Below are 22,788 nucleotides of genomic sequence, written 5' to 3'. Positions count from 1 at the left end.
TTTAAGAATTACCAGCATACACATCCGTACTTCATCATCTGCTAGACGAAGAATGTAATAGTAATGAACTAATCTCTACAGCACTTCACTTCACAGTACTGCCTTCTGCCGATTAAAATGAAGCAAAGGTTTTCCATGGTTCATATTTTGCTCTCCATGGGTTTGCATTCTTCTGGAGGATTTTTGTTCCGTTATCAGGTTACACTCGTTTACTCTCCTCTGCAAAGCTGGGCTTTTATTTCCGTCCCTTTCTTTTGCTCATGATGTATGTTTTGCTCTGAACTGTTTTCCTGAATTATCAGCTCCAGAATGACAGCCCTGGCACTGTGCCTCCTTGCCCCAGGGACTGTGGAGCAAACATATTAGTCAGTGATGATACCTCAAAGTGACCTAGAGATGTCTAATTTTAACACGGAATGACAATGTTCAAAGTAAATTCATGGAGGTTAGAAAAGAGTCCGCAGCCAATAGTAAAAATAAAAAAGTTATGGGAAATTAAGCAAGAACATCAAATGCTCTCGCTTAATCTTTCTTGTGTGTAGCAGATGTCAGAGCCTCCCTTTTTGGTCATTGGCTAAAGAGCATCTGATTTAATGCGGGACTCTGTCTTCTGCTATGTACGTGAGACTCTATCTTCTGCTGTGTACATACAGTGAGGCAGTTGCTGGAGATCAGGAACTCTTTAAGGTAGCTCAGAATGGGACTGAAGAGCATAAAGACAACTTTGCAAAGAAGTTCAGCTCTAAAAGTTTCATCGCCCTGTTGATCAGCTCTGAGACCAGCGACAGCCAATCAATCATCAATCAACCAATCAATTAAAAGAATGAATGAATGAATGTCCCACTACTTCCATCTCTTCAGTCAATAGTCTGGAATTTTTTCCTTCTGCTCATGAAATCCCAAACTCTATATGCCAGACTCAAGTCAGACTTCAAGTAATTGTCTTATAGGTTATATATAGGAAAACCTAGATAGCTAATTACGCTAGGGTAAAAGTATGAACCCAGGAGGTCTGATGACCTTCCTTAATTCTCCTTACAACTGGTACACTGTGACAGTTAGTTTCAATTGTCAACCTGACACAATCTAGAATCACCTGGGCTGGGCATCTCCAGCAGGAACTGTATAGATTTAATTGGCCTGTGGATATGTCTGTGGGAGATGGCCTCTATTACATTCACTGATGTGGGAAGTCCCAGCTTAAAATCATACAGCGTCATTCTGAGGATTGGGTCCTGGACTGGATAAATAGAAGGCAAGCTGAGCTCAAGTATCATGCATCCCCTGATCTCTGTTCCTGAAGATGGATGTATCATGACCTGTTCTCTCAGACTCCTGCCTCATTGACTTTCCAGCCGTGATAGACTGTAAGCTGGAATCATGACCTAAATTATACTTTTCTCCACTAAGCTACTTTAATCAAGGTATTTTATCACGGCATCAGGAAAGGAATCTCAGACATGCACCCTTAATAGTACCTCCACAGAAGAGGAAACCAAGCCTCCAAAACTGTGGTAACCTGTCCTAACCATGATCATCTACACTGACAGAGGAAGTCTTTAGTTAAAGCTGTCCACTGTGACCCCAGCATTTCTCCTGTGATACCACTCAGTGTCACATGAAATAAACTCCTTCCAGGGAGATTGTTTTCATTATCGTAGAGAGCAAAACATATACTTAGTGGGAGGAAGGAATGGTAAAATTTCACGCATAGAAATTCCGTAAGCTCTGGTGATATGCAAGATCCTCTGTACCGATGTAACTTGACTCTGTCACTCAGTCACTCAGCCGTCACTAGCCCCTGGGGCCCTGCTGCTGGCACCTGTCCCATTGCGTTCTGTATACACAGCTAAATGACTTGACATTCACCTTCCCACAGAGAAGCCCCAGAAGTGGAAGATTTTCATTCTTCTGTAAGATGTAAACTCTGTTTTGAACATAATGTACCTGAGAAGCAGAAAAGCTCAGTGAAACATCTAAGGTCAAAGAGTTGTAAAAATCTAGTGTCCAGAAAGCCGGTTCATACAGGAGGGTGAGAGGACTCTTTAGCCAGAATATCAATCTGGGGTGAGGTAATGGCTCAGTATGCAAATAACTGTCATGCAGGATTGAGGACCTGAGACCAACACCTAGAACTTATGTTAGGAAAAAAAAAAATAGGGCGTGGTGGCATGGCCCTGGAGAGGCAGAAACAGGAGGATCGCTGTGGCTCACTGACCAGCCTACCTACTCTACTCAGTGAGTGCCAGTCAAGGAGAGATACTGTCTCAAAAACCAAGGGATGGGCTCCTGAGAAATAAAACCATGGTTTTACTCTGGCATCCACAGAAACATACATGCATGCACAGAAGCACACATATCCACCAGTCACATGCACACGTATGACCCCACATACACACAAGTGCATATACAAAAAATGTTAACCGTACACTAATAAGTAGAGAAACTAACATGTGCATGCATGTTAAGTACAATCTTCGACGTAACGAAAATACAGAGGATTAAAAAAAAAAAGCACAAAATCGTGGAGACTGATAAATAAATTTGGAAAAAAAAATCTAAATATTCCAAAATAATGACAAGGACCATAACCAGACATGGCTATTATTTCTTAATGCTATCTTTCTTGATAGTAGTCAAATTTTTTACAAATCACTCATTTCGTGACACAAGACCCTACGAACTAGTGTTTTAGAGAATACTCAACCCTGCTTACCCTAGGGGGCTTCTGGATTGAAGGACATTCCTGAACAGTAGGAGGAGCCTGAAGGGCCATACTCACCCACCAGCTGTGGAAGAGAAGATGCTTCCCGGTCAAGCATGATGGATCCTTTCTCCATACAAGTCCTCAGCTCAAACAAGCTATGCAGGGACAAGGTGGCCACATGGGGTTTGCTCCAGCGTTCCCCACCCTGTTCCACTTTCTCTTCAAACTTAATCCACCTAGGAAGATGAGATTCCAGAGAAACAATTAGAAGAACGGCAACCTTCCCTGAAGGCAGCTCTGACCCCTGCCCACATCCCTGACCAGCACTTTCATAATGTCTCCTCGGGTGCAGCCGCAATAGCTGACTGAATCATCACCTCTGTCACTGCCAGGAACACTTCTAATCACCAGATCACTTTCTCTTAAAAAAGAAAAAAAGTGGACCAAATGAAGTCAAAGTAAACCTCCACCACCCCTTCCCCATAAAATTGTGAAATCACTAAAAATGATCACTTAAGTGATTTTTAGATGAGAAGGGGGAAGGAAATAATCACAGGAGGCAGAGGGAGGGAGGGACCAGGGCGGGAGAGGGGAAGGGGAGGGGGAAATGGAACAAGATCAGGTTAGGGTGTGGGGAACAGGGGAGAAACCCAGAGGGCCAAGAAAATGAATGGAAATAAGCAGTCTCAGAGCAGGGAGGTGGGGGGAACCCTCTAGAAAGTACCAGAGACCCGGAAGGTAAGTGATTCTCAGGACTCAATAGGAATGACTTTAGCAAAAATGCCTAACATTGGGGAGAGTGAATGAGACCACCTCCAATAGATAGATGGGGCCTCAAGTGGAGGAACAGGGTTATCCAACCACAATCAAAATTTCTGATCCAGAATTGTTCCTGTCTAAAAGAACTGTATGGACAAAAATGGAGAAAAGACTGAAGGAAAGGAGGTCCAATGACCAGCCCAACTTAGGATCCATCTCATGGTGGGCCACCAAGGCCTGACACTATTACTGATGCTATGGTGTGCTCACAGACAGGGAGCCTGGCATGGCTGACTTCTGAGAGGCCCTACCAGCAGCTGACTGAGTCAGATATAGATACTTACACCAAACCACTGGACTGAAGTTGTGGACCCCTATGGTTGAATTAGGGGAAGGAAAGAAAAAGAAGAAGAAGAAGGAGGAGGAGGAGGAGGAGGAGGAGGAGGAGGAGGAGGAGGAGGAGGAGAAGAAGAAGAAGAAGAAGAAGAAGAAGAAGAAGAAGAAGAAGAAGAAGAAGAAGAAGAAGAAGAAGAAGAAGAGGAGAGACCCCATAGGAAGACTAGGAGTCTCAATTTACCCAGACCCCAGGGAGCTCCCAGAGACTGAGCCACCAACCAGGAGCAGTCGGAGGCCCCTTGCACATATACAACAGGAGTCTGCCTAGTCTGGTCTCAGTGGGAGATGTGCTTAATCCTCAGGAGACCTGAGGCCCCAGGGAAAGGGGAAGTCTGGTGGGGGGAGCACCCTCTCAGAGGCAAGGGGAAGGAGGGATGGTATAAGGAACTGTGGGAGTGGGGACTGAGAGGGGAGCAGGCAAAGACTACAATGTAAATAAAGTAATTTTCTTTTTTAAAAAAAAAGAAATAAAAAAATTCTCCAAGTAGGCATTTCCTATAATTATAAAAATAGCCACCTCTGCCGATATTCTGTTGTGACCTTATAGAATAAGTTTGTTTAAGATTAAGTAGCAATAAGGAAGCAATGTTTATCTCCAATGGAAAATGCCCAGTTGCTGATTCTTAATGAGGTCCATGTTTTACCATGTCTTCATCTGATGTCTCTGTCTCAGCTGGCATATGTGCCTCTCACTGAGATGCTAATAGAAATTTTACCCTTCCAGGCAGCCTCCTCATATGTTTAAAATGGGCAAGCTCAGTGGACCACAGACTCACTGTGATGACAATAACCCTCTAGTAACCTCTGAATTAGGACAGACAACCCTCACCCACAGTGTCTGCTTGCTACGACACGTAGACATCTTTTGAAAACAGAAAGCAAAAACTTTTTTTTTTAAGTTTAAGGGGGAAAACACATTTGGAAGCTTCATAATTCATGTGTCATATCACACAGACTCTCCAAAGCAGCTAAGGGAAACAGGATGTATCACTACCATGACTATCTCCTGCCTTGTCCATCAAACCTCCGAATGATACTGGAATGGTAATGACGGGGTTAAATTTTTGTTTCCCTACCTTTCTCACTCAAGGGTTTAATGATTGAAAAACATTTTCCTAGAACAAGCTAAACACTCACCTAACTCACTGCAGAGGAGAACAAAGGGCAGGCATCAGAGGAAGCACTACATACTGTATTATTTATAGAACTCTTACCAACCCCCCAGAGAGGGGAAGAAGCTCCCTGCAGGACCACAAGTGAAAACAGATCAAGAGATCAGCCACAGTGTCAAAGAAAAGCTTGGGATTTTTATCTCACCCAAGCTCATTGACTCAGAAGCATTTTCCCATAATGCCTCCACACTCCGTCCAGGAAGCCCCTCACGGCCCAGCAGCTCCTTCCTGTCAATGGCAACAGTCTATGTCCAACCTCTCAATGACTAGAGACCCTGTCACTCTGTGTGCTCTCCCCAACAAAACCAGCAAGCGGCCTTGACTTGAAATGTGTGCTTCTTTACCTCTAGAGTTTAAAGCCAGCAGCACTAACCAAGTGTACATGTGAGCAAAACTAAGAGGAATAACATACAGAAAAAGTCATGAAGTTGAGAGGGAGTGGGAAAGAGACTGAAAGGCCTGGAAGCAGACAAAGGGGAGAGAAAATGGCGTAGATACAGTACTTGGGCATGCAATTCTCAAACTTATAATAACAATAACTTAAATAACAAAGAAGTTTAAAGGTCAGCAACATCGCTAAAGAGACTCTAAATCTTCAAAACTGGACGTGGTTTATTTCCATAGAAGTAATTGAAACACATTTCTAAACAAAATGAGAAACTTCTATTATGCCCCACCCCCTATGTGTATATGTGTTGCTAGAGTTGACATTTTCTTCCTCTTTGGTTGGAATTATTTCCAGAGAAGTAGAAGGAGCTAGAAGTCAATGACAATTTCACATCACACACTTACAGTATTTCATGGCTATAAGCAAGGCAGTAACAAACAACTAAGAAAAGCAGATTATTTCACAAACAATTACATGATTACCGAGATGCTGTTAATTTGGGGCAGCGCCTTTTATTGCTTTCTCACAGGATCTTTAAACATGCTGTGGAAGTTGTTCCCATGAACCATTTTAATATATCTGTCTTAATGCATAGCCCAAGATCAGACTCCAGAAGATAGAAGAGTCCACAGTATATGGTAACAGATCAGGGCTACCTAGAAATAGACCATCTATGGAAAACAGAACAGGCACCTGTTTTGGCTTTCTAAGAGTATTCTCCTCACTAGCTGAGAATCTTTAATAACAGAATTTAAACCCAAGAAAAATGGCAAGGGTCATCTAGAAACTGTAATGTGCAATGCTTCAGGCAGCTTCATTCATTTCCTCTTATCTTTCCTCCTCAATCCCCAGGATATACCAGAGACCTGGGATGGAGAAAACTCCAAGGAGTCTATGGGAGAGACTTTAGCCAAGATGCCTAGAAGTGGGGATACAGAACCTGAAGTATCTATCTACTCTTGTGGCCAGACTGGACCCCCAGTGGAAAGATAAAGACAAAAAACCACCTACAAATCTTACAACCCAAAATTTCTCCTTTCTATAAGAAATTCGGGGACAGAGATGGAGCAGAAACTGAGCAAATGGCCAGCCCATGACTGGTCCAACCTGAGAGCTACCCTACGAACAAACTCCTTATCTTTCTTAAATGAGTTCTCATTTATCAGTTGCTGTCCATCTGTATTGCTGACCTTATAGCTTAAATGAGAACTAATAATTACAGTCACACATACACACACACACACACACACACTATAAATAATAAATATTTTTAGATTGTATGTTGAAATCTTAGGGGTTTGAGTTTGGGGTAGTTGTTGTTGTGTTGGGTTTTTGAGACATTCTTACTCTGTAGTCTAGCCTAGCCTTGAACTCATGGCAATCCTCCTGCCTCAATCCTCCATGTGCTGGAATTTTAGGTAGAGCCACCACATCCAGTTTTGTATGTTAAAATTCTAGTACCCAGGGCAAGACCTTTTGCAACTAGAAGTACCATCAAGAGCACATTGGCCCCACCACACCGAATGTGCAAAGCCCTTAGTCTTGAACTTTGCATACTCCAGAACAAGGAGAAGCAAGTTTCTACTGTGTGCAAGAGATTTCATTTACAGTATTCTGTCAGAGCACCCTAAATAGGCTAAGACAATCCTCAATTAGCTAAACAATAATCTCTTAAGAAACTCTTCAAAAACGAGCATAATTCACTGAATCTCTTTCTAGCCTTTCCTTTAATCCTCTCTACAGCTTATATTGCTGGTAACTAACTGACTTAAGGCAGGAATCAGGGTAAGTTCTTCAAAAGCCATAAGAAATCATAACTTCCAACTGGGCTGGGCTTTCAGAAGAGCCCTGCTCACCCTGATGGATGCCTCCAACCCTGCAGGTCAATATTACCATAAGGAAAGGAAGTGAAGTTTCACAGCTAGTCCACTGTTTACAGTTCTGTCTATTCCTAAGAGATGGCTGCTGTCTCATGGCTAACTTGAGCGTGTATTGTACTTTGACTTCTATTAATATTGAATGCCCTGATGATGGTGTAAGGCACAGCTAACAGCACACGGGGACTGGGGCATAATGCCTATCAAATGAATCTACCGTTCTACTTGCTCCAAGGATGGTTATACCAATTTGCCCATTTAAATTTCCTGTAGATAGTTTTCATCCCAGAGTTGGTGCATGCTCTGTCTGTGCTTCTTAGATATCAAGGACAAACTTGAAAAACAAAGCACCAACACGCCTCAATTCAAATCAACATCCATTAAAAAGAAGGCTAAGGCAGAAAGACCAAAGTTCAGACTATCCAAGCACTGGACATTCTGCAAAGGTGCTTTTGACCCATGTAATTATGTTTTTAAAAAAACAGACACTTTCACTGTGGCCTGGACTGAAAGCCACCATCGACCCTTCACAATAACTATGAATAGCTACACAGTTGTGATGGGTTTCTGGCATTTTTTTTATCTCCTGTTTCAGTACATGAAATGCTACAGGAAAATTAATCTTAGAAGTTGACTTTTTAAATGCTTGTGATTACAAAATAGTTGTACCCTTGGAGGAGCAGTTTATTAGGTGAATTTTATTTATTCCAAGGTCTTAGAAGAATAGTGATAAAGTATTCTGCAGTTTAATACACTTTGAGTGGGTGCCAACCAAAGAGCACTTTACTTACTTGTTGAAGAAACAGAAGGCCCACTGGGAATCACTAAATTTTGCAACCTTCCAATCATATGATTAAATATAATTAAGTAAAGACAAGACCTCTAACTTTAAAACCTGCCAGTTTCGTAGTGGAAAATCCTCATGACCTTTGTACTAGAATGCAATCCAACTGTGTAAAACTACTGATGTAATAATAATGAATTTCTTGCTAATTAAAAACTAGTTCATCATACATAAAAGAAGTCAATGCTAGTATGTACCTGGGATAAATGCTATTTTAAGGAGAAGTCATACATTTCTAGATCAACTGTGGTAAGTATTGCATCTACTTACCTAGAGATAATGACATCTAATTACAAGGGTGATTGGATTCCCTAAATAATCTACTTATGGGAAAAAAAATAAAAGGTAAATTTGGTCCAACGAGGAATTTCCCCGAGTAATCTGCTAGAGAAAGCCAAAGAATTGTAGACTATGGAGATGGCAAACTCACAATGTAAACTGCAAACCATTGTTCTGTGGCCATGACCTTAAAAGAGGTACCCCAGAGGTGATCTGGGTCAGCATGCCCAACAGAAACGCAAATAAATGCTAGATTGCGTTGTGTTCCTGGACAGGACACACCGATGCCCTTTTCCTTTGTTGGCTAATGTTTCTGAGAACTTGTGACGGCTTTCTTTTTCAGCAGGTTTGGCAGCACAGGTTGGATTACATGGTGTTGATGATCTTTAACATATATTCAGGAAATAGTGATGATGTTCGGCTCTGAACATTGAAAACCCACTACGGCGAAATGGAAAATAGGGAGATTACTTTGGAAGAGCTAATCCTAAGGCACCTGAAGAAGTAGAAGAAGAAAGAAAACTCTGACCCCTTTCTTGTGACCATTATCAAAACAAGACTAGGAGTTTCTCCTTGATCTGTGTGTGCTGGGCACCTGAGAACTGATTCTAAAGATTCTAATACGGTTACTGTTTTGGCTTGGTTTCAGTTTTGTTTTGTTTTATTTTATTTTGGGACGGGATCTCATACCTTCCAGCCTGGCTTCAAACTCATGACGTAGCCATAAACTTCTGATTCTCCTGACTCTACCTCTCAAGGACTGTGATTATACTCACGGGCCACCCAGCTCAGTTTACTTTAACGAGTTTTTAATGAAGAGTATAGGCTTCTTCACCCATTTAATTACTACAGTCTTCCTCAATATTATTTTTTTTGCTAATGACTACAGGTTCTACAAGTACCCTTTTAAAAGACTAGCAGTGTCTCTCCATCAGTCAGACACCCTCATCAAACATGAGAAGTCTGCCCTGCACAGTCTACAGCTTATGCAATATTTTAGAAAAGCCATTGGAAATTTCAAAGTTCTACCTTACCTTATAGGAAAGACCAAAACAGGAAAAATATACAAAAGGAAAGAACAAAGTTAACTACCAATTTGAGTCCCAAGTAAGTACCAGCTTCTCTGGCTGGTAATATTTCATTCCTGCTATCTCAGAATCAAAGGAACCCTCTCCTCTATAACTGAAAATATTTTTATTGAGGAGTAGAATCAAATGAAAATTCTCAAAATAGGACTCAAACCACAGCAATGTCAAAGCTCATTGTAGAATATTCTTAGTTAAATAAAATCATCAGTCAACTGAAAAGGATAGGACCTTAAAGAGGATAAAAAAATGGGATTGGGTCTAGGTCCACACTAGAAACTACATCTAGTTTGACAAGTCAAGACAGTTTGTTCTCTTTAGAATAAAACTGTCTACTAGTGCCAGTGCTTCATAGAGTACATATACCTCAGTGGTAAACCCTTTGTTTAGCATCAGTGAGGCCCTGGGTTCCCAGCACCCTGCCACATACAGTTCAAACAAAATGTCTATCAACTGGGATTTTCAGAAGAAAAGAAAAAAAAGTCAAGTATGTTTGCTAGGGAGAAGAAGACCACTCATGCCATACCACCACATATGAAAAATAAATCTCTACTATGCTCTTCAGTTTATTCATCTGGGAGGTTTGAGACCTTTTAATAGGGGGTTGGTAATTTTATCATGGTTGGGAAATTCACATCACAGATGGAAGTCAAATGTCACTACAAAAAGATTCAGTGTGTGTCTCAAGAAATACAGATCACTGGAAATCTAAATATTCCCAGAAGCATAGTCACCATGGAACCTTTCCACAGAAATCAGAAGGGACAGCACACTGAGAACTGAGATTTCGTTTCTCTGCACATTCACTCTATCAACCCTGCTCCTTGAGTATGGCTGTCCAGCAGGTAGTCCTCGGCATAAGGAACACGGGCTGCCGAATAAGGGAAAACCCTGCCCTCACAGAGATTTAGTCCTATTAGAAAGACAAGATAACAAGGTAGACAATATGCTAAATAGTGAGAAGTGCAAAGATCAAAAATATAATAGAGGACCTGGGATAAGAGGTATAGGTGAATGTTTCGACTCAAAAGTCTGATGATATATGAGTAGGCCATATAGGAAAGCGAGGGGTGTCTGAGGGACAAGGGGGTAGCAAGTACAAAGTTCCACAAAGCTACTGGCCACTGGAGCTCTAAGCAGGGTGAAGGGTATATACACAAAATAGATACACATATAAGGACCAATTCATTGGAGGTTTTCCAGTCATCTAAGTAAAAGATGGTGAAAACCAGACTTGAGGCAGTATTGGACAGGAAATGTGGTGAGATGTCTGAGTACTGCAGAGAGTCAAAGCAATTGATCAGACAACAGGAGTAGATAAGGTAGAAGGCAAGGAAGTCTCGGGTGTTCTGGCTGAAGGGTCCAAGAGAATGAAATTTAAAAGAGATGGAGAAATCTGGATATATTAATTATATGACTGCTAACAGCCCTCCAATTACTCCATGCCAATTAAATAAGGAAGAAGTACAGAGACAGGAGTGAAGATGCCATCAGCAGAGTCATGAAATAGTTTGAAATTTGAAGCCCAGTCTGCCTCTGAGTTTTAGCATTGATGTGCTTGCTGGGTTACCTCCAGTCTGTCCCCCCCAGCAGAAAGAGATGACAACTATTATGTTCAAAGCACTTATTTTGTATCAAAATACAATTATATATAAGTGTGAGAATGTCATAATGAAAACTATTAATTTGCATGCTAACTAAAAAAATTAAAGAATAGTTATTCTTAAAGCAATTGTCTATCTACTAGTAACATATTCAACACATATTTATGAGAATATGTTGACACATTCAATAACAAAAACATGAGAATATTTTATGACCCTGGCACTTCAAGGCTATGAGAATACTGTAGCAAACAGAAGGATAGGGTGGTACCCTGCCTCTGACTTTGAATGAATTCATATAATAAGGAAAGCAATACTATTAGAAATGTAGTTAATAATAATTGTAATGATCCCTACATAGAAGTTATTTCAAGTTTTCTCCCTGGACAGCTTCCCAACATTCTTCTTCTATAGAAGGATAGTCCCTCTGGGATTGCATCACCAAAATGGTACATAAATTTGGCTAACACATACTTTAAAGATAGTAAAGAATGTATGGTAACAAACATAAGATTATCTTTGTCTTTAGAATCCTATATAACCAAGTATCAATCCTGTAATGTCAGTACTGAAGAGACTGAGACAGGAGAATCACCATGAGTTTAAGACCAACCTAAATTACAGAATGACACTTGGCATCCTCCATGGACCAAAATGAATCATAACTAGAAATATCATAAGCATCTCATTCAACAATGAGTTGCATCCATGAACTGTCACTTCTTCACCTTGCTGATACCAGGGGTTATGTAAATTAAAGGGTAGTCAACATTTGGCAAGAAACAAACAAACAAACAAACAAAAGCCACTCCTGTGTTCTAGTCAATGGTAATACTTAACAAATACTTCAACACAAAAAGAATCGTCAAAGGAGCCATTAGAGGCACTACTGACTACATCAACATGTACATAGGCAAAAACTTCTAGGACAAGAAAATGTGTGTGGTGCTGGAAAACAGAGAATCCTGTAAGACCCTCTCTTGCCAGACTAGGAGACTGAGGCTCGGGAAGAGTGTAAAGTGTGCTGAGCTATCTAACAAACAGCAGAACCAACACTAGATGAAGACCTCCCAACCTGTGTGAGCCTCATTCCATAAAGAAAGGAACAAAGGGAATCAGGCAGTAAGAAAAAACCTTTACTCCAGGATCCTTGTAGACTAAAGGTACATCCTGCAGAGGGTTACTACATATTGTAAGACATTTAGTCTAGAATATGTAACTGATCTCTGTGAAGAAAAATCTCTGATGTGACTCCTAAAATCTCAGAAACTTGCAAAGCATTGAACAATTTACATATTATGTCTTCATAAATATTAATGATATGATTATACATGTTATATAATACTTTATCTATGTAGTGTATTTTTTACATGCATATATACATATCATATGTAGTAAGTGCTATTATTTATTCTATTAAGAAACAGGGCCATGTAGCTAATAGAGAACAGAGTATCAAATGAAACTGAGGTGTCTGATTTCCAAGTTCAGATGAGCCTTCTACTTGCTTTCAGCTGAAGATTTAGAAGATAACAGGGTTTTTACTTGAAATTACACCATCTCTGTCTTAGAGTTAAAATTGTCTCCCTAGTACCCTTTCTATCTGGGAACAGACAATGTCACTGAAGATCACATAGTATGTGTGCATGGAGGGATGTGTAGAAATGTTTCTCGGCCACAGCCTTTGGGTGCTAGAGTTTATTATCACCCTTCTGCTTTATCATTAAATAGTATATAAGTTGAGGTTGACATCTTTGTCAACAAAAGTCAAATTCCTGGAGCCCTAGTTAATAAACTATGTTCCAGCAGTGAACCCTGCATCCACAATAAACAAGGACAGATGGCTAGAATACCCATTTCTTTACTGCACCATCACATGGATCAGCCACCTGATGCTGAGGCTAGAGAAGGGAGCACTCAAGGCTCATCCATTTGCTCTATTCTTGCTTCCCCAGGCCAGCACTGCATTCAATCAGCCATGTCTCACCTTGCTGTCTCCTTCCATTCCATCTCCTGTCCATCCACAGCCAGCAGCTCATCGAGTTCAGTGAAGAGCTGAGGGGGTGCTGGGCTGTCATCTTCCTCTCCCAAGATGAATCGGATGCGTTCTGCGGCTGGGGAGACTGCAGAAGTGAAAATACTGTGGTTAAACATTGGCTGGAAAACCCTGAGGAAAGTATAGCTTCGGGCTCTTCCTCTCTCCCCAAGATTATTGGGCTTCCCTTCCACATTTTCAGTGGACATCTTTTATCTTCAACCTAAAGCCAAAGACAAATTAAAGCCTCTCTCTGTTCCTATGAGCCAAACTATATCTTGGTTCTCCACTCCTTTCAAAAGGACAGACGTCTAGTTTTGTGTGGTTTATGAGGAAGACCCTTGAGCCCTCAGATGAGCTGAGGTCCAACCTCATGACTTCCCCTCCTCCTCACTTATGACCTATCCAAGATTATGAGACAGGAATTAGTTTGAACCAATCGCTTCTTCAAGCAGCAGTGGGAGGGACATCAGAGCACCCCAATCCTGAGACTCCACAGGCCAACCACCTGCCCTCCCTCTGCCCTCACAGGTCATTCACTGCCCGTGACTGGGTAACTGTAGAGCTGATGAAGGAATATTTAACAAGATGGGATCTCTTCTTCACATAATGGCAGTATCCAAAAATGTTTAGTCTCACTTCAGTGCACTTGAAAAACAAGCCCAAGTAAAATATTGGACACCTTGAGAGGGGGTGGGGAGAACATTTTCCAACACACTTAAGCACATAATTGAATGCCCTACTAGCTCCTTTTGACCCTGTCTCTTGAAATCATGTAATGAAAAATTAACTAGAATTTCACCCAGATTGTGAGCTAGTCTCTTTAAAGAGAAAGGAAAGAGGAGCACTTGGAGATCATATTACAAAATTAAGGCTAGTGCATATTTTCATATGCCTGACTAAAACCAAGAAGCACTAATCCATGTGAAAGCAAGACTCATATTATATACTGAAGAATATATATATATATATATATATATATATATATATATGCAGAAATATGCATGTCAAACAGGCTAGAAAAACACACAAGTCCCTACCACCTAAAATATATAGAAATACAGGATAGACTAAGATAGCTTTAATGAAAATTTAATTACTACAAATAAATGCACAAATAGTCAATCCAAAAACAAATGCCTACTATTAAATAAAATATGTGCTTTATATATTAATATAAAAATGACAGAAAAATAATGACATTGGCCAGTATATAGGAACCTTGCAAAAACATCTCCAGATGTTGGTTGTTAGTAGAATCATGAGCAGAATTCTCTAAAGGGAAATTTAGAAATGTATGAAAATGTCTTAAAAGCATATTTTATAGGCCAGAAGTTCTTCTACTAAAATTACATCCATTTAAAAATACAAATTATTTCAAAGATTTTAGTATAAAATTGATTTTATTGTTTAGAATTGAGAAAATTTAAATCTTAAATATCAAGAAAAGAGGATTGGTTAAATAAAGTGTGGCACAAATGTACAACAAAATATTGTGTAGGAATAAACTATGAAGTGGAAGGAACTGGTGACATGACTCAGATGCAGAGTTCTTGCCTAGGATGTTCAGGTTCTGCATTTCAATTCCCTTTCATTAGAAAAAAAAAATGAGTCTGGGGGAGATAGGTCAGTGGGTCAAATTCTTGCAGGACAAGCATGAGGAACTGAGTTCCAACACCCATATAAAAAGCTGGGAGTGGTAGTACATTATCTGTAACACTAGTGCTGGCATGTGGTGATGTGTGGATTTGGGGGGGGAGGGGAGCTGTTGGCCAGCCAATCTGCCCAAAGCAGAAAATTCAGTGTTTAGTGAGACATCATATAAAAAATTAAGATGGAGAAACAATTAAGGAATGCAACTCAATGTCAACCTCTCATCTCCACACACAACCTCAAATACAGGAGGGCATGTGTGCAGAAATGTATTCACCAACCCACGAGAAGAGAAGAGAATAAAGTGAAAGTATTTTTGTAGGCACTGCCATTGAAATACCATTGAAAATAAAACGTGAAGGAAAGATATCAAGTTTATGACATGTAAACCACATAAATTTAAATGGAAAAAAAACAATCACAGGGAAAAACTAATCCTACTATAATAGATTTTCTTAAAATGGATGCTACAAGTTAAAGCCTAGGGCTTAGGACCCTATGCCAATATGCATGTTTTACAGTTTCCATAGTCTACTTACATAACACTAGTCACTCAACAGGGCAGTTCACATTTCAGTTAACATAGTATATTAACTCTAGTTGTATTAAGTATAAATTTGCTGCTAGCACTTCAATCCATAAATCATTGCATAACTAACAATTGGGGAGTTTTGCTTATTGGCCAGTCATGGAATTTCTCTAGTCTGTCAGTGGTTGGCCACTGAACACTCATGATTCTGTTCAAACACAGACAGCCAAGTGTGTGCTTATGTTACTGTCATGTCTCCTCATGATAAAGCTGACACAGGTAATCCAAAAAGAAGTGGGGGGGGGAGGGGGACTGGCCAAGCAAAGTGAAAGTAAAGCACACAAACAAAAAATGGTAATATCAGAAAAGAAATCTGACCAAAGGTAATGAATATAAAGAAGACATGCAGGTGAGTGAGACAGTGACAATGCTTGCTTGCAGTTACCACATAAGGGACTCTGGATAGACACAGGAAATTAATGAAGGTAAGCTCATCAACATGCATGAGGAAAGTAGTTGTAATAAAGAAAATCAGGAGGCCACACAAGGTGCAAAACACTAAAAAGTCCGAGAGCATGACAGTGGCCATCAAGAGAACAGAACAGACATGCTGTTCCAAAGGATGCACCATTGTAAAGATAAACTTTATCCAACTAACTGAGTAAGATGTTAAAAAAAGACAACTCACTCCATTCTTGATGCTTTTAATGTTATAAATTACTGAGGACTAGATAAATATCACACTCCCCTCAAATTTCCCAATACCTTTTGAGTCAACATCAAGAGACCTTAATGATTTGAAAATGTTTTAGAATCAAGGAACAAAAGCAGCTTTTTCCCATAGACGCTAAGGATCCCTTCTGTGTATTCCATCTCTCGTCATTTTTTCCAGTTGTGCGCCACTCACTAGGCCATTGTATAAGTACAGCCCCTCTGTACAGGCATATTTACACTTAACAAGTATATCTGAAATGTTACAGGGTTTATTCCCAGGACTGGTTTTCTTCCATTTACTTCTTTCTAAATCATGAAGTTATCTATTCCTCTTCATGCTTTTATTCACCCAATGTTTACTGAGTACTGTCTGTGTTCTACACAGACTTAGCTTCAGGCTCTACATATTAAATAGAACTCTGACAGAAATATCCCTGTTCTCCTCATGCACATAGAGGACATAGGCATCAACTAAGCAATTGATCAATTTGTTAAGTAAATCAATAAGTTCACACATGAACTGAGAAAAAAGATTTGCTAAGTGTAAGTGTTTACAGGACATTAAGGTAATTGAATACATTGAGACAGAAAACAGTACAATGACTTTGTTTGATTTCTATAATTAGAACAAAAATGGCTCTGGAATTTCTTAACATCACAAGAAGATAAGAAAACATCCTAGGACTTTTGTGTAAACTATTTATGTCTTTCTAATCACAAAATGAGTGGAGGTATCATTACAGAACATTGGAGAAGACATGATAATGAAGAAATGATGGGCAGAACTTGGAATCTGAACAGTACTCCCCAGGAACAGGATGCTCACATTACTAAAAGTTTAGTCACCATTTTCAGCACGGTGCTTCTAGAACTGGCAATCACAAAATTGGCCACTTGTTGCCGTCATTCAACATCAAAGATCCTAAAGGCAGCCAAGAGTCAGTGGTACAAATCTTTAGTCCCAGCACTTGGGAGACAGAGGTAGGTGGATCTCTGTCCAGCCTGGTCAAAATAATGAGTTCCAGGACAGCCAGAGGTATAGAGTGAGACCCTTTCTCAGAGAGAAAGAAAGAGGGGGAGAGGGGACAGACATAGACGTAGACATAGATGTAAATGTAGGCATAGACATAGACACAGACAGACAGAGAAACAGAGAGACAGAGAAAGACAGAGATCCCAAAGGCAGAAGTAGCATTTAGGAAGGGAAATATATAGGTTTAGATAGCTGACTGAATTTTTGTACCTTCCTAGAGATGTAAGGTAGACTTGACCTCACTTCTAGCAGAGAAGAGTAAATGCTTTGTAGTGTAAATGACAGTTTCCTGCACTGAAGATCACATTCCGGTATGGCACATCTCCACAGAACACCACTCTCTGCCCTGGCATTGTCAGTGTAGGCAAACAGCAATCTCTATTAGCCAGCATCTTGAGGAGGGCTTCTGAAGAATGGGTGGAAGAATGTTGCCTAACCCTACATCGGTCTCTGGGTGCCATGTCTAGCATTATTTATGTTAATTTATTTGTTAAATATAGACCCATGAACAACCAGGATAATATGCCTTTGGGGAACAAAATTACAAAATTTTGTGTCATATATTAGCATGCATGGATATGGAAAAAATAACATTGTTCTGAAGTTAGAGTAGAGACTCTGGAACTGGACTACCTATGTTTGAATCTCATACTTCTTTAGCCCTATGACATGAACCATGTTAATTAATCTCCCCATTTTTTCAAATTCTTCATTTGCACCATGGGATGATAGTGATGATTATAGAGCCAAAATTAGTCTTGGCATTTGCCTCTGCTTACTAGGAAAAAAAAAAAAACAATAACTTATAGAGAGCGGCTTTGAGAGCCATGTCAGGCTGTAAATAAGCTGCCAAAGGGGTGTGTGTGTGTGTGTGTGTGTGTGTGTGTGTGTGTGTAGCAGGATAATTTCCTGCTACTGTTACATTACTTGTAATAAAGTTTGGTAATTGGAGAGGAGTTAATATGGGAGGAGCGAGGAGAGAAAAGGAGAGGAAGGGGAGGAGAGAGAGGAGAGGAGGAGGAGCAAAGATGGCTGCAGATATACCCATGTCTCTAGCAGTCTCAGGTAGTTATTAATATCTAGCTTATTTAATTGGGTTGGTTAACAATTCTAATTGTGTGAGCATCTTGTTAATCGAACATTTCCAAATATATAAATACTGGATAATCTTTAAGCATTAAGAGTCTCATTTCTACCAGGTACCACAGTCATAGCGGGAATGGTCTGGGCTCAGCCAAGCATTGTGGACAGCGTGGTGGATTGGCAAAGACAGCCACCACGTTGGCATCTCGTGGGTGCCAGGGTTGGTGCTTCTAGCTAGCCAGACCTGCAGTCTGAGCCGAGAACCAGCGGGAACATGGCGGCTGCTTAAGAACAAGCTGGACCAGGTGCCGCTTTTTAATTACTACACCAACATGTGTAGTTTGCTTCACTGAATCAAGAAGCTTCAGCAATGAGAATACAACGTGTATCTGCTTTATTAGACACAAAGAGAACAAGGGGAATAATAAACACTTTCAGCCTGTAGGATGTGGGCAGAGTGTGTGTCAGAACACTGTCCTGCATTTCATCCAAAGGAATTGTGATCCTAAGTAATAACTGATGTAACATCATCATGGAAGAGAATCTGAAGAGCAAACAGGTTCACGGGGAAGAGGGGAGAGAAACTAACACACATCTCAGTTGCTACTGCTGTAGAAGTGGAATCAACGTGTGTGCTCAGCATCTCTTTTTGACTGAATTTGTCTCTGGTCAGAACACATTTCAGCCTCCTGAGCAACTGCAGAATTCCCTGACTCCTCCTACATCACTGCAATCACATCTGACCAGAGCCCGCATGCAGAACGGGAAGATGAAGACCATCAGGGTCAGTGAGAGACCAGTGCTCCCAAGCCCGCCCTCCGTGACAAGAAGGCAGGCAAATATGTGGTAGTCAGGCTGCCCTCATTAGCACCCACAGCAGACAACCCTTCTACTTCAGCACAGCCATTCCTGATAAGCTTGCCTCAGGGTTTATCCAGGCAGTCAGGGCACACCCCATCGATGTGGGAGAATGATCATCCATGGGTGCTGGGTTTGTCTTCACACCGCACTGGTCCTGTGTGTATGTATGGATGTCCGCTTTGCCTCCCACAACTCACACCGGTCTCCAGAGTGAGCCTGCCTGTTTTCTTTTTTCCTCTCTCACTCATACATTGCATCCTTTCCTCCTAGTCCCTTCCCCTCCCCCCTTGATATGTTCTTTTATTTTTCCAAGAGGAAATGTTTGTATATTTTTCCTCTCCTCTCTTAGTTTTCCAGTTAAGAATTCTAACGTTATTATGAAGTGACTTTATTCTGAATGGATCTGAGGCCTGCTCCAGAAGAAGGAACTTCACACATGATACTATAATCGTGGTCAAAAGCTTGGCTGAGGAGGCATTGTTATTTTGCCATCCTGTCAACTTGCCTTCTAAATACTTATGTTTATGCCCATAAACACTGGTTACTCTCGACCTTGATCAGAGAAGGTCCTTTTTTTGCAGTAGGTAACACTCAGTGCTGGGGTGCAAAACTAGTCAAAATGAGAATAAGAGACTGAGTGCTTATCCCTAAGTGAATCATTCTTTTCAACACACCACCACCATAACCACCACCACCATCACCATCTTCAGTACCATCACCACCATCCCCACCATCCCCAACACCATCATAACCACAATCCCCACCACCATCACCACATGGCATTACCACCATCACTTTTACCACCACCACCATCATCCTGATTCAGAGAGCTTAACAAAAGAGGAGGCAAAAAAGATGTAAGAGCCTGTTAGAACTGAAATGCAAATGCCCATTCTAACTGTGTTTAAACTCACTAAGTTGTGTAGTATAGATGGACTTTGCATATGTAGGGACTTTGGGTCTAGATAATATTAGTGTATAATGTTTTTTATTTGGCTCGAGGGTTGGTTTCAAATAAAGATTATAAAAATAAAAAATAAGTAAGTGCCAGATAATGGGGGCAAAGTTTGTGAAATGCAAACTTTTGGACTTGCTAAGGCGATTGCACTCAAGAATATGCACCAGCTGTGGTGTCCTGAACAAGATCGACACAACATCAATCCAGCTACAATTCCAGCATGAACAGGAAGGTAATCTTCAGGACCCACCTCTTAATGGGGAGTTATTGTCAGCTGATAACTTCTGGATGAGAGAGATTTGTTCTTTTTTGAATGTGTGGCCACTGGTAGATTTCTCATGCTCTAGTGGAGGGCCTCTACCCATACATGTATGGACAGTGCTAATTGGAATTAACGGACCCATACATGTATAGACAGTACTAACTGGACTTACTAGACCCATACATATATGGACGGTACTAATTGAATTTAATGGATTATATAAAAAGAAAGAAAGAATATAGAGTTGGAAGGGTACTATGTTGGGGGAAGTTAGGAGAAGAAGAAGGGGACAAATTGGGGGGCAGTGGAGAATATGATCATTTAATTGCATATATTTATGAACGTCTCAAATATCAAGACAAAATAATATCAGAAAGATTATAATAGTTTAAAAAAATAAATTAAAGATTTTAAATGAAGATATCTCACTACATGGATATCCATGTGGAAACCTGTTGTTTTCTGAGATAATTGTTTTAAATAAAAATACAATATTATTTTAAAAGTAAGTAAAAAAGAAACTTAACTTCTCCAATACCCCATATAAGTCTTTCTCAGAAGAAGGGACTCTCCTTTATCCTAGCCCCAGTTAAAATGGAGCACAAGTCCCTTCTTCGGAACAAGCACAAAACCTGCCCTGTGTTGCCTAGCTCTATAGAGCTGATTTCTCAGCCAGGCCACCTACATCCTGGATAGCAGGTTCTGTGTTTCTATGCCCTCCTCAGAGATCACCACAAACTCTGCACATAGTTGCTACTTTCTACATTGACTTAATAAATCAGATACAGCTGACTAAGGTCCCACTACTTCCAAGCACATAAAACTACAGCCATTTGCAAGCTTCTATCCTAAATGAAGTTATCTAAGTTTTGGAGAGCAAATTTAATCTTCCTTTCCTCTTGATCTACCTTTGTATTAGCAACAATGAGTTCATGGCAGTCATTCATGTTGAATGAGCCTCAAATAAAACAAAGTACACCATAAATAAGTGGTTTTCCTCTGCTTGAAGCCCCTCTCCCCACCCCAAGACAAGGCATTTCAAAATATACGTCTCTTTTAGAATATGTTCAGAAGCATACCCCAATGTGTGTCAATGTGTATGTCTCTATTAGAATATTACAGAAGCACACCCCAGACAATGAGTGTCAATGTGTCTGTCTCTATTATAATACGTCCACATCCTCTCCTCCATGTTTTCATTCTTGCTGCATTTCATCTTCACAAATACCAACTAAGCAAATCCTCCTGGCTCATCTCTCACCCAAACAGCTCATGAAACCTACCTCAGGGGACGAATGGTAAAGTCATGTAAGAAACAACAGATGGAGAATGCGTAAGACAATGGAAAATAAAAGCATAAGCAATATCTGAGCTGCCACAGATCCTCAGAGAGGTTCCTGTCTCTGACTTCTCTGTGGCTTAGATTTCAAGTGCTTCCTGGGAAACAATGGGATATAGCAAAATGGAAATTAAGACCTAGAAATGATGTACCACCACTTTGGTAATATAACCACAGTCACCCTTAAGGACTCAGAGGAAGGCTCTCCACTTCCCAGATACCAAGATCCACCTATGCTGAAGTCTCATTCATAAAGGAGCACAGTGTTTGCATATATCCTGCACATATTCCCCTCCAGTGCTTTCCTTCACACCTCAATTATTGCAACATCTAACACAAAGAAAGTTCCATGTAAACAGTGGTTACACCATGTTGTTTGGGGAATAAGAAAAAGGTCTCTACATGTTTAATCAGATACAGCCATCACAGGCATTGTAATTTCAATACATGGAGGTTAAATCCTCTCAGAGAATCTGTGGCTATGAGGGGATTATCATATTTGTTATCTTCTAATATATACAATATGTCATAAAAGATTATAAAGTATTTTTTAATAATGTCCCTGTTCTTGGGATTCACAGATGAGAAGATAAAACATGACAGAGAAAATCCAATCAGTAAAAATGCACCAGGTGAGGCTGGAGAGATTACTCAGTGGTTAGGAGCACTGGCTACTATTGAAGAGAACTTGGATTCAGTTCCCAGCATCCAAATAGTAGCACACAACTGTCTACAGTTCTAGTCCCACAAGTTCCAATATCCTCTTCTGACCTCCCTGGCTTTTAGGCACACTGTGTGGTATGTATATACACTGCAGACAAAATACTCACATACACAAAAAAAAAATAAACACTTTTAAAAACATTTTAACATAGCATTGCAACAATAACTAAAATCTTTAAACAGCTACATGATGCCAGGTGTTATGCAACTATGTAACAGTTACACTATGCCAGGCATTACATATTAAATTAATCACCTTATATAAGGCTATATCATACACAATGAAACAATTTTAAGATGAGAAAGCACTTTTCCAAGATCACACGAGTCACTGATATGAACTTAGGCTCCCATCCCATGCTATCCCAAACCCACTTCTTACCCACCACACTGGTGTTTTGCAAATGAGACTAATCCTAAGAAAACCATGGTCAGGGTGCCATGTGAGCAGCCCAGACAGAATGGATTAGATTTCAGAAGAGACAGA

General features: G+C 40.3%; 1 protein-coding gene across 1 annotated transcript in view; it reads right to left on the bottom strand.

Moving 5' to 3' along the window:
• Positions 1-22,788, bottom strand: part of Slc4a4 (solute carrier family 4 member 4) — a 325,511-nt gene that overhangs the window by 185,952 nt on the left and 116,771 nt on the right. Inside the window, exons 4-5 of the mRNA XM_028752664.1 lie at positions 13,099-13,234; positions 2,783-2,943 (exon numbers count right to left, since the gene is read on the bottom strand). Of these exons, the coding sequence (XP_028608497.1) occupies positions 2,783-2,943; positions 13,099-13,234 (297 nt within the window). The remainder of the gene's footprint in view (positions 1-2,782; positions 2,944-13,098; positions 13,235-22,788) is intronic.

This window comes from Grammomys surdaster, unplaced genomic scaffold, assembly GCF_004785775.1.
Source record: "Grammomys surdaster isolate TR1022 unplaced genomic scaffold, NIH_TR_1.0 125928, whole genome shotgun sequence".
NCBI classification, from domain to species: Eukaryota; Metazoa; Chordata; class Mammalia; order Rodentia; family Muridae; genus Grammomys; species Grammomys surdaster.
This window is presented reverse-complemented; position numbering and strand designations above follow the sequence as displayed.